The 13,031-nt window shown below is 36.1% G+C and overlaps 1 protein-coding gene across 3 annotated transcripts in view; it reads right to left on the reverse strand.

Moving 5' to 3' along the window:
- LOC144980797 (rho-related protein racA-like) overlaps positions 1-7,728 on the reverse strand; it is a 31,619-nt gene extending 23,891 nt beyond the window's left edge. Inside the window, exons 1-2 of one of the 3 annotated variants that reach the window (XM_078928605.1) lie at positions 7,341-7,728; positions 1,590-1,788 (exon numbers count right to left, since the gene is read on the reverse strand). In XM_078928605.1, coding sequence (XP_078784731.1) covers positions 1,590-1,788; positions 7,341-7,453 — 312 coding nt within the window. In that variant the 5' untranslated portion in view covers positions 7,454-7,728. Of the gene's footprint in view, positions 1-1,033; positions 1,134-1,589; positions 1,789-5,109; positions 5,218-7,340 lie in introns of those variants that run through there. The other 2 variants (XM_078928606.1, XM_078928607.1) reach the window with 2 other exon arrangements.
- Positions 7,729-13,031: the final 5,303 nt, after the last annotated feature.

The raw sequence follows: 13,031 nt of genomic DNA on the forward strand, positions 1-13,031 counted from the left end.
TAGTAGTAGTAGTAGTAGTAGTAGTAGTAGTGGTAGTATAGTAGTAGTAGTAGTAGTAGTATGTAGTAGTAGTAGTAGTAGTATGTAGTAGTAGTGTAGTAGTAGTGTAGTAGTAGTAGTAGTAGTAGTAGTAGTAGTAGTAGTAGTAGTAGTAGTAGTCGTAGTAGTAGTCGTAGTAGTAGTGTAGTATAGTAGTAGTAGTAGTAGTAGTAGTAGTAGTAGTAGTATGTAGTAGTAGTAGTAGTAGTAGTAGTAGTAGTAGTAGTAGTAGTAGTGGTAGTAGTAGTAGTAGTGGTATTAGTAGTAGTAGTGGCACTTTACAAGGGGTCCCTGTCCTACTACTATTACTACTACTACCACTACTACTACTACAACTATTACTATTACTACTACTACTACTACTACTTCTACCACTACTACTACTACTACTACTACTACTACCACTACCACTCCTACTCCTACTCCTACTACTACTACTACTACTACTACTACTCCCACTGTCATAATTGCATAGCATTCCATTCTTTATCTAAGACCAACAAAAAAAAAAAACCCACAAAAAAAGTATAGATGTTGGCTGATAATTTTTTAAAAAACAAAAACAAACCTGCCTGTCCTGGGTAGGGCATTGTTTAAAAAGCAAACGGCTTCAGACTAAACCTGCACCTTAAGTCGGTACCTATTATCCACTTAAAACAACATGACAAGAAGCGCCAAAATACCTTCAGGCCATCAGACCATCACATGAAAGTTTGAAAATAATAGAATGTCAGCAATAGCTGCTGATCTAACAAGCATCCACGAAAAGAAGAAGAAAAATAAAAAGATCAAATTTCATACACGCAGTGGCTGTGTCTGCATATGAGGATTGTTGTAGCAAAGCATTTAGGCCTATCTAAGCCCATCTAAAAATCCACATTAATATCTGGCTCAATCATAATCATACTGAAATCAAACTGTTCTTAGGCTCAAAATATATTTGGTTCTTTTTTTTTTTTTTTTTTTTTAAATTTTTACACGGATAAACAATCACCTCTGACTCAAGTAGGCCCACATTCAAGGTAGGAACCCATAAATGACATAACATGTGACCTCCAGTCTCAAAACGGTAAGTCAGGATGAATCAGAAGCAGACACTGAAAAGTGAATCTAGAATAATTAAAATGTTAAGAAAGATGAAAGTTTAGTTTTTGGCAGTTTAAGATATCATACAACTATTCTCCATAATAACGAGCATAAATTAACCGCAAGTTTAATCATTTCTGGCTATAATTCCAATCACTTTGTTCATCCTGTCATAATACCGATTTGAGATGGTGGGTAAAATAATTACAATTTGACGATTATTTTCTTAAAACAGTAAAAGTTAATTGTGCATGATGCAGTCTAGACAAATCAGAAACAAAAATACAAGAAAAAAAAAAATCATCCCTCCAAAATATCAGATTCCTTGACAGATAATATGTTATATTTATTTTTGACCAAATTTTATTTTATTCTCTCACTTACATTTGGAGATTGAGCAATCATATTCCTTCAATTGGAACTTGGACCTAAAATATTGTGTACGGGTACTAATCGTAACTTACAGAACTTGAATCTTCATATGCAGTCACCAACACTGTTCTGTTTTCTCCCATTTTGAGCTCTTTACTACTTCTTTCACTGACAGTGGGTATGTATTGCTCGGGAAATCGTCCATATGTGAATACAATGGTGAAACAAGTTCTACCCGTTGACCAATCACCCACTGTCATGACATTGTAGCGCTCCATTTTTAATCTGAGACTAAAAAGAACAGATAAAAGAATCTTTAAAAATATATATATTCCACAATATTAGAACTAATAATGGTAATTGCCAATGATAACAATAATAATAATAATAATAATAATAATAATAATAATAATAATAATAATAATAATAATAATAATAATAATAATAATAATAATAATAATAATAATAATGATAATCATCATCATTGCCTTTTTCACCCTGGGTCAGGGTATAGGCCACAGACAAACAGTTTCCATCCTTCTCTATCCTGAGCTATCATTTTAATCTCATTCCATGTCTTACCACTTCTCTGTATATCAGCTTCTTTAATTCTTCTCCATGTTCCTCGTGGCCTTCCCCTTGATCTTCTGCCCTGAGGGTTCCAGTCCAATACTTTCTTTGTTATAGTTGAGTCATTCTTTCTAAGCGTGTGTCCAATCCACCTCCATCGTCTTCTTCCTATATCCTCTCCCACTGGTTTCTGCTGTGTTCTTTTCCATACTTCTTCATTTTTTATTCTATCCATCCATTTTATTCTGAGTAGCTTACGAATAATGATAATGATAATGATAATAATAATAATAATAATAATAATAATAATAATAATAATAATAATAATAATAATAATAATAATAATAATAATAATAATAATAATAATAATAATAATAAAATAAATGAATGAATGAACAAATAAATAAATTCACATCATCGTGAAAAGCTCTTGTTTAATCAGATGACAAAAAAGCACCAAACTCACATGCAAACGTGAACCAACATTTCTACAAGATTTAGGGAGAAATTTGAACTAAATCTTGAAGAAACATGTTGGTTCACTTTTACATGTGAGTTGAGGGCTCTTCTATCTACCTAGTACATTTCCACGGATTTACCATGCCCAATGAGCTTTAGAAAGTCAGTTGCCTGTTAGGCGTTCTTTTGTATTAACACTCTTATACAGCCATCCCTGCCTAAAGCCAGTTACTCATTCACACCTGAGCCGAGCGGGGTAATGTTGATTCGAGCCTTGACCAAAGATAAAACATTGAGATAAGAACTTTTCCAAGATCACTGTCACCCATTAGGCCGCTGACCAAGCTTAACATTTTGACTTTTGTGACAAGATGAGACACAAATTTTCATTTAAAAAATTTTTTTTTGGTACACTCACATTGAGCGTGTCATTTGGATTCACAATAATACAACATTAATTTGTCTGCTGGTTTGAATGGTAATACGATTCAATAGTCTGATGTCACGCGCCCGGCAATGGCGGCCATCTTGGTTCTAAACAAAGAAAATCATTACTTTTTATTTTTAATGCTGGCTAGAACTTTTCATATATGCCTTGTGATCAGAATGTGTAAAAATCAAATTTATGTGGGTTTTTTTTCCTCTGGATACCCTTTATGCTCGCCAGAGAAATATTTCATACGGCATCCGCCATTGTTCCAATAGTTTAGAGCCAGTGTTACTAAGTTACCATGCGTCATTAGGAAGGAAGTGACGTTATGACTGTTGAAGAGTATTGGCACCTGACATGTATAACTTTTTAAAAAACCAGTTTTATCTGACCACAGTCCACCCGGCAGTAATTTGGGTAGCTGGGGGTGTTAGATATTGCAGGATATACTTTGCACTAGACTATATCCTATCTAAAGTGAAACATATACCTAAAGGGTAAAAATTCCATACGTCCACCAATTACATTACAAACAGGGGGTGAAGTGGCCAAGTGCTTAATGATTAATGGCATTGCACTGCAATCCGGAAGGTCCCAGATTCAAGCCCTGCTTCAGACACTTTCGCTTTTTACCATGGGCAAGATCATTAACCCCCAATTAGCTCACTTGGACAACATGGATGATTCCTGTTGACATCAGACATCTTGTTTGATGGATTATCTATATTTCTTCATGGAATGCCCAGGTGACGGGATCTTGTGGTGTCGTTGCGAAAGGGCGTAATTTTTTAAAAATTAATATATACACGCACTTGCTCACCTTAAATTAGTTTTATTTATATCCAAAGGATATAAAAATTGATCTCTACAAAAAACGATCATTTCATTTACCATCATTTAATTTTAGCGCTCCGGATGCCAAAATAATTTATTATATTCCATATTGCCAAAACATGGAACAGTCTGAAATTTAAAACTAAAGATGCTCAAGGTATTTATGAATTTAAAAAATAGCCCTGATAAGGAACTGCTTTATAAATATACATTATATGACTGGGCATCATAGTATGTCAGCAAGAAGAAGAATTAATGTTTTCTGTTTGTTTTTATTTTTAATTTTCTTCCATGCTTTTATCTGTTTCTCCCATTTTAAATATTCTTATCTTAAAGAATATGCAATGTGTAATATCCAATATATTGTTACCAACAAGCTCTCAAACTGTTAGTTCCCGATGATTTTTACTTATGTTTTAAGGCAGAAAGGATTAATTGGTCATTTTTAAAAAGTTAACATGTTAATATTACTGATAAGATACATAAACTCCAGAAGGGGACATTTGCCACCCCCCCCCCCCCTTCTTATTTTTTTTTCAACAGATAGCCTTACATTTTTTTAAAAAGGTAGAAGGAGTTGTTCATCAAATCAATTATTGTTTAGCACAAACTCAAGATAGAAGTAGAAGTCTAACAGAAAGTTGGGAATAAAAGACAGAGCGCGCCCAAACACTGGCAAAAGAAAACTCAAAAAATGCATACACATTCATGATTCACACAGACACAAATAACCAAAAAATCTTGAGAACGGTCCTGATAGGGAACTGCTTTATAAATATACATTATACATTATTTTATAGGTATGACTGAGCATCATAGAATGTCAATAATAAGAATTTATGTTTTCTGTTTGTTTTGGGAGGCCTTCCGAAAGCTCCTACATCCCTAGTATTCTTGTTCTAGTAAGGGGTTTGGGAGGGGGGAAACTTTTTTTATAATGTTCTAGTAGAGGGTTGGGGAGGGGGGAGACTTTAAAAAAAAAAAAAGTTTCCCCCCTCCCAAACCCTCTACTAGAATATTAAAAAAACAAAAACAAAACAAGAATACTGGGGATGTAGAAGGCCTCTCTTTGTTTTTTATTAAATCTTCTTTCATGCTTTTACTTGATCAAGAGATCAAGTTTATTTTCCCGAGCATTAGATAGTCATTTCGTTTTAAGTACAGTAAAAGTAAAGAATGTGCAAATTTGCAGAAATGGACAGTTAAAACATTTTATGTAATAATATTCATCGTATTCATCACCTAATTATTAAGGTTGATGGACAATCAAGTAGCTACTACTACTACTAACTAATACTAGACTTCTCGCTATAACTTACACTTCAAATTCGAGTTCGTCTGATACTGATATTTATCCCAATATTTCCGGCACCTAACTTTCACAAATTTTGCGAACCATCCAAGATCTTAAATAGGGAATCTAGGGTATTGTTCTATAAATAACATGAGATCCAAAAATAAGTACCAATCCGAGGCGACCAAAAGAGATAGGCAGAGCCACCGCGCATGACCCACTTTCTCTGCTAGGCTTAGTTCTGCGGCACATCCTACCGCTCAAACCAACTCTTCTCTCTCGTGTCTATTAGTTGTTCGCCCATATCTCTCTCTCTCTCTCTCTCTCTCTCTCTCTCTCTCTCTCTCTCTCTCTCTCTCTCTCTCTCTCTCTCTCTCTCTCTCTCTCTCTCTCTCTCTATATATATATATATATATATATATATATATATATATATATATATTATATCGTTTAGTAATTGTTCGTCTCTCTCTCTCTCTCTCTCTCTCTCTCTCTCTCTCTCTCTCTCTCTCTCTCTCTCTCTCTCTCTCTCTCTCTCCCTCTCTCTCTTCGCAGTCTTTTATAGTTCATCTCCCTCTCTATCTTTCATTTAGTTATGCCGGACCAAAAAAGAAATCAAATGGAAAGAAGAAGAGGGGCGGGGGGGGGGGGGGGGGAGGAGGAGGACGAGGCGGAGAAAGTAAGGAGGCAAGTGATATTTCAATATTTTCACTTCATAACGGTAATACAGTCATTGCCGATTAATTTGATGATGAAAAAATGAATGATGCAACTTTGATTAATACAGTGATTAAATGAATGGTTAGAATTTTGGAGGGGGTATCTGATGATGATGATGATGATGATGATGATGATGATGATGATGATGATGATGATGATGATGATGATGATGATGATGGTGATGAGGTGAAGGGGATGGAGGTTATGAAAAGGAGGAGATGAGGAGTATTGTATTGATGGTGTTAAATATGGTAACTTACAATTTCTAGCAAGATGATGTTGATGTTGATTGAGAGGTGAGCCTTTTTTTTAAGAATTAAGATAAATAGACAGAGACGCCAATTTTAAATTTGGCTCACAGGAGTTTCAGACACCACTCGTAGGAATTTCAATGTCGAAAGAGGAATTTCCGCACACAAGAAAAAGGAATTGGAATGGTATTTGGCATTGTGTTTACGTTTTATATAGTTCTAAATAGATAACTGATTAGAATTATACTATGATACATAAACACATTGCCAAATACAATCCCAAAGTTTCCTTATTTCAAATGAAGTAAAGAACCAAAATCAAATGGTAGAGATTGTAGTACTGGTGGTAGTGAGGATGATGTGGTGTTGGTGGTTGTAGAAATAGTGGTAGTGATGATGAAGATGTGATAGTGGTTGTTGTTGTAGTAGTAGTGGTAGTAATGAGGATGTGGTGGTGGTGGTGGTGGTTGCAGTAGCAGTGGTGGTGATGATGTGGTGGTGGTGGTGGTAGTGATGAAGATGAGGTGGTGGTTGTAGTAGTGGTGGTAGTGATGATGTGGTGGTAGTGGTTGTAGTAGTAGTGTTAGTAATGATGTGGTGGTAGTGGTTGTAGTAGTAGTTGTAATGATGTGGTGGTGGTGCTTGTAGTAGTAGTGGTAACGATGATGTGGTGGTGATGGTTGTAGTAGTAGTGGTAATGATGTGGTGGTGGTGGTTGTGGTAGTAGTGGTAGTGATGATGTGGTGGTGGTGGTTGTAGTAGTAGTGGTAGTGATGATGATGTGCTAGTGGTGGTTGTAATAGTAGTGGTAGTTGCAGTGATGATGATGTAGTGGTGGTTGTTGTTGCAGTAGTAGTGGTACTGATGATGTGGTGGTGGTGGTTGTAGTAGTAGTGGTAATGATGATATGGTGGTGGTGGTGGTTGTAGTAGTAGTGGTAGTGATGATGTGGTGTTGATGGTAGTTGTAGTAGTAGTGGTAGTGATGATGATGTGGTGGTGGTGATTGTAGTAGTAGTGGTAGTGATAATGTGATGTCGTGGTTGTAGTAGTGATGATGATGTGGTGGTGGTGGTTGTAATAGTGATGGTAGTTGTGGTAGTGGTAGTGATGATGATGTGGTGGTGGTTGTAGTAGTAGTGGTAGTGATGATGATGATGTGGTGGTGGTTGCAGTAGTAGTGGTAGTGATGATGGTTATAATTCTAGTGGCAGTGATGATGATGTGGTGGTTGGAAAGGGGGGGGGGGGGGGGGGGGGGTGTTCCTTGGAAGAATTTGACCTCACCGGAATTTGACGGAAGTTGCCCGGAACCCGGAATTTTTTGCTCCAGACCAGAGTTTTTTCAGGTGAAACCGGAGTTTTGGCATCACTGAATAGACTATCAATGACAATTTCATTTTGATGTGTACAAGTACACAATCATCCGGTCTTGTTTTGACTCAAGGCAACAGTTCAAGGTTTCGCTCGACGGCAGATGATGGCTTTGATGACACTATAGTTTTTAAATTACCTTTAAATTATTTTTCAATTGCTAAATTAGATTTTAAAAGATACACACAACAAACATCATGGTGGGATTGGCAATCACAATGAATATATATCCATGAACAGAAATAATAACACACGACGCGATAAATTCATTGTATCAACAGGTAACTGTGGTGTGTAATGTGTAGTGTTGGGTTATTTGATCGCTTTTACTCGATCGACGACCGAGCGCCAAGCCACGAGTCAGTGCTCGATCTCAATGCCGGAAGAGCGAGTTAGTAAAACATCACTCGATCGTAAAACGATCAGGCGGGTTGTGAGCTTGAGACGATCTTGACACGTGAGACGAGCTTGAGACGATCAGGATTCGAGCGAGCGGAGGGGTAACGAGTGTTTCGAATCATTTCAAATTCAAACGATCACAGTTTGCCATCCGATACCAATCGCCAATGTTTGCACACGGTAGTCTGTGGTTCTTCCACAGCCCTCACTCCTTGTCAGATGTTAGTGTGTCTGGGTGGCAGTGGCAGGGAAATTCGTATAGGTGTATCACGCGTGTGTGACAAGACTTCATTAAACCTACTAAAGTTTGACTATCACACACACACACACACACACACATACACACACACACACACACACACACACTAAGGCTATTTCTATGACACACACGCATCCTCTATCAATGAACACTCCTACAGTAGTGCGGCTATGTGGTCTAGTCATGACGTAACTATAGGTAGTACTCTAGTCGACCATGGGTCTCGTGCATTATAATGGTCTAGTGGTATGACACCCGCTTTGGGATCGGAAAGTCCTGGGTTCAAGCCTCGCGCTCGGTGCATAGTTGAGTCTTTGGACAAGGCTCTTTACTCACATTCTCTCACCGTACTCAGGTGTAAAATGAGTACCTGGCCGTTAACAGCGTTGTATTTGTCTGAAAAATTGTAATATCGCCTAACAGGCGGCATGTCCCGTCCTTCATATTAAATGTTGCTGTTGACCGGGGACCCTTTTACAAAGCGCTTTGATCACATTTAGTGGATATTGTAAAGCTCAATTTTTTAAAGTAAAACATTAGCTTTGAATATGGAATGTTTCAATTTTAGATGCCTGTGTATTCTTTGTTAGTTCCCATCATCATCATCATCATCATCATCATCATCATCATCATCATCATCATCATCATCATCAGGGGCAGCGGTACGGTCTTTGGTTGGCACCCGAAAGGTACCGAGTTCGATCACCCGCCGCTGAGTGGTCTTGAGCAAGTCACCTTGCCCTAACTAAATTTGCGGCGCTGCACTGCGGCTATCGCTTGGGTTATTCCAGTCTTCCCTTAGAATAGACCCGAAAGACGAATCTCCCCTATGGGATGAATAAAGGGAATTATGTTTAATTTATTTATCATCACCATCATATCAGCGGGATCATCATCATCACCACCACCACCACCACCACCCTAATAATAATGGATAAAATAAATATCAACACATTTCAATGTAATAATCAATCTAAAATCAATCAGTGCTCCTAAAAGACCCTTTGATTTCTTTGTCTAATTCGTTCCATACTTTTGGAGTCCCGACAAAGAAAGATTTTCAGCTAACTATAGTTTATATATGGGAATATTAATCAGTCGTTTATATTGGAATCGGAGTTGTCTAGCAGGTGTATTAGTTCAAAGCGCATTTCCAAGGATTTACCATGCTCAATGAACTTCACAATATTTAATTTAATTTATTCCTCCGGCACGCCATATCGACCATACATCCATTTCGTACAGTAGGTACCGATCGCTGTTTGGAGTCTTTTTGTATTAAAGCTCTTTACAATACCCGTCATTGCTTATAAGATAAGAATACATTCACACCTGAGTCAAGTGCCTGACACACGGACTTAACGTCTGGATCACAATTTTTAACAATCACTGTCACTCATCCGGCCATTGACAAGGCTTGATTTTGTGACAAGAGACACCGTACCACTGAGCGACCGAACAAATAATCACCATCTGCGCCATCGTCATCATCATCATCATCATCATCATTATCATCATCCTCATCACAGCCGTAACAGCCAGCAAAACCACAATCATCATCTTCGGGTCCGGTCTATCCGTGTGGGGGGTGGGGGTGGAACCTGCTAAAGTATTTCATTTTTTAAACAGAAACACGAGAATCATCATCATCATCATCATCATCGTCATCCATTGTCGTCGGCATCGTTATCATCGTGTCCGGGCAATCCGTGGGTGTCTGGGTGTGGAACCTGCTAAATATTATTATTATCTACCTACCTAATAAAAACACACCATCCTTGTTCATTTATTTTTCAAATAATGAAATGAAAGGCACGACCTTTCCCGCACACACAAGAGGCGATGACGACCAGTGACAAATTATGGGAGGTGGGGGCGGCCGACAACTTTTGGCGCGACATAAATATGAAATGTTAAGGTGACAGCGGGATGATGGTGGTGGGAGGGGGGGGGGGGGGGGGTCTCAACCCTTCACTATCAACAACTGTTTGATGGCGTGTGTGTGTGTGTGTGTGTGTGTGTGTGTGTGTGTGTATGTGTGTGTGATGCGACGAACGATCATAATCAAGGCTGCCAGACAGCCAGATTTCTTCTTGCCCAAGTAGTCAAATAGACCCCAAATAGCCAAACACCACAAGCATTCTGACTCCCTTGAAAAACTCATTTGTTTTGATTAACAAAACAATCGACTACAGTTGGATAAACTTATCTTTTCATTTTTTTTAAATAAAAGATTTTTTTAAAAATGAATAATAATAGAAAAGCGTTTCTTAGTAACCAATTTTGAACTTGGCCATCTGGCAGCCCCCATCATAACGAGCTGCAGACTGCAGTCAAGCCAGCCACAGACATAAGAGAGGGAGGGGTATGTGAAGTTTCCTGTGGCAAACGAGTTACTCGTGTTTTTTTTTTTTCAAACGAATCACTGCTCGATGACGTCACTGACTCGAAACCCGCCCGAAACCGACTCGATTTTAGAGGACTCGATCGAAAACCCGCTCGATTTGATCGTTTCAAACTCGACCCAGCACTAGTAATGTGTACACACTACAACACAAACAGGGTTGCCAGATCATTTTTGAGTAAGAGGCCAAACTAGCTATAGCAGGAGGCCAGATTCCTCGGCAGGAGGCCAAATACCACCAAACCCACCTTAGCCTCGCGAAAACTCTTTAGATTTGTTAAACAATTTATTTTCCCCATTTTTGAAGAAGAAAAAAGAAAATTAATTTAAAGGAACATTCGCTGTACTCACCTTAATCAAAACACCATTTCGCCATTGCATTTTGTCACTAGATTCTGTACATTTCTTTAAAACTTAAACAACATCATAGGTCACATTCTTGAGTTGTAATCAGCGCAACGAGAAAATAATGAATAATTGACTCGAGACTCAGAAAAAATGTCACATACAACCGAATTATCACAATTGAAATAAAAAGTTCATTCTAGAGGTCTACACACCTGGAGAACTCCTCAACAAAAGTAACCTTTTTACAAATTAAAATGAATTCAACAGGCCCGTTTCAACGAACCAAGAATCCATTATTGCTCAGCATTTTCTTCACTACTACCAGTAAATGTGCTCGATCCCGAAGAACACTCTTCGTTCTGGTTGTACATGGCAGCTGTAAACAAATTAATCATTTCTTTCGTAACTTGGAAATCCACACAGCATTGCTTTTTGAAAACAAATATGGGCCTTTTGGGCGCGATTGCGTGATAGCAGAGGTTCTATATATAGAAGCATTAGCAAATGAAATCTGTGGCGTTAGCACGTGTTGCATTTAGATATTTAGATTGCCGGTGAGGCTTTCCGGAAGCCAAATAAAATAAGTTTTACCGGTACCAAAGTAAAACGATATAATGGGGAAATTCAGAGGAAGCCAAAAAGTTGGTTACAGGAGGCCAAGTGGCCAAACCAAATTTTGGGAGGCCAAATGGCTTGGGAAAAGGCCAAATTTCTCAAATTTGGCCACCAGGAGGCCAAACTAGCAACCCTGCCAAACTTTGTTGACAATCAAATATCGCGGGGTTTTAAATTTTAAGCCCAGCAGAGAACTCGCGCAATTCGGTTGGACAGGCCCGATGCTATTTTTAGAAGGCCCTGTACCAATCACATCCAGGGCAGTCAGATTGCCACAAGTGTGGCCATTTTGTCTTAAATTTGACTATAAATATGCCAAATCCTAAAAAAAAAATTACCTTTTATTATTATTATTATTATATATTATTATTATTATTATTATTATTATTATATATTATTATTATTATTATTATTATTATTATTATTATTATTATTATTATTATTATTATTATTTATTATTATTATTTATTATTATTATTATTATTATTATTATTCATTATTATTATTATTATTATTATTATTATTATTATTATTATTATTATTATTATTATTATTATTATTATTATTATTATTATTATTATTATTATCATTCATCAATCATCATCTATATTATTATTATTATTTATTATTATTATTATATTATTATTATTATTATTATTATTATTATTATTATTATTATTATTATTATTATTATTATTATTATTATTTATTATTATTATTATTATATTATTATTATTATTATTAATATTATTATTTATTATTTATTATTATTATATATTATTATTATTATTATTATTATTATTATTATTATTATTATTATTATTATTATTATTATTATTATTATTATTATTATTATATATTATCATCATCATCATCATCATCAATCATCATCATCATTATTATTATTATTATTATTATTACTATTATTATTATTATTATTATTATTATTATTATTATTATTATTATTATTATTATTATTATTATTATTTTTTATTATTATTATTATATTAAATCATCATCATCATCATCATCATCATCATCATCATCATCATCATCATCATCGTCATCATCATCATTATTATCATCATCATCATCATCATCATCATCATCATCATCATCATCATTATTATTTCTCTTTTTAAAATTAAAAAATAATCTTTTTTAAAATTTCATTTAATGTATCGTAGCTTTTTATTATTTTATTTTCTATCATTTGGTTCTTTTCTCGACGGTTCGGATTTAGATTTATGCGTTACCGTCTCGCTGGGTGTTTAAATTTTAGAAAAGGGTATATAATCACTGGTTCTTCAACTAATATCAATTGGATTTGTTTGTTTTTTTTTTTTTTTTTTTTGTTTTTTTTTTTGTTTTTGTTTTTTTTTTTTTTTTTTTGGGGGGGGGGGGGGGTTTGGTAATAAGAAATGTAGTTTGTCTACATTAACGACAGGCCAAACACTTCCTCCCTGATGCTGGAATGTGCAGGTTTTGACCCCTCTCGAGAGCACACTTATTGAGGTCGTTAACAAACTCAAATCCTACTTGACAAGTGGTTCCTGAAGATGAACACTTAAAAAACCAT

This window comes from Berghia stephanieae, chromosome 10 (genome assembly GCF_034508935.2).
Source record: "Berghia stephanieae isolate SIO BIC M18660-M18661 chromosome 10, UCSD_Bste_1.3, whole genome shotgun sequence".
Taxonomy (NCBI): Eukaryota; Metazoa; Mollusca; class Gastropoda; order Nudibranchia; family Aeolidiidae; genus Berghia; species Berghia stephanieae.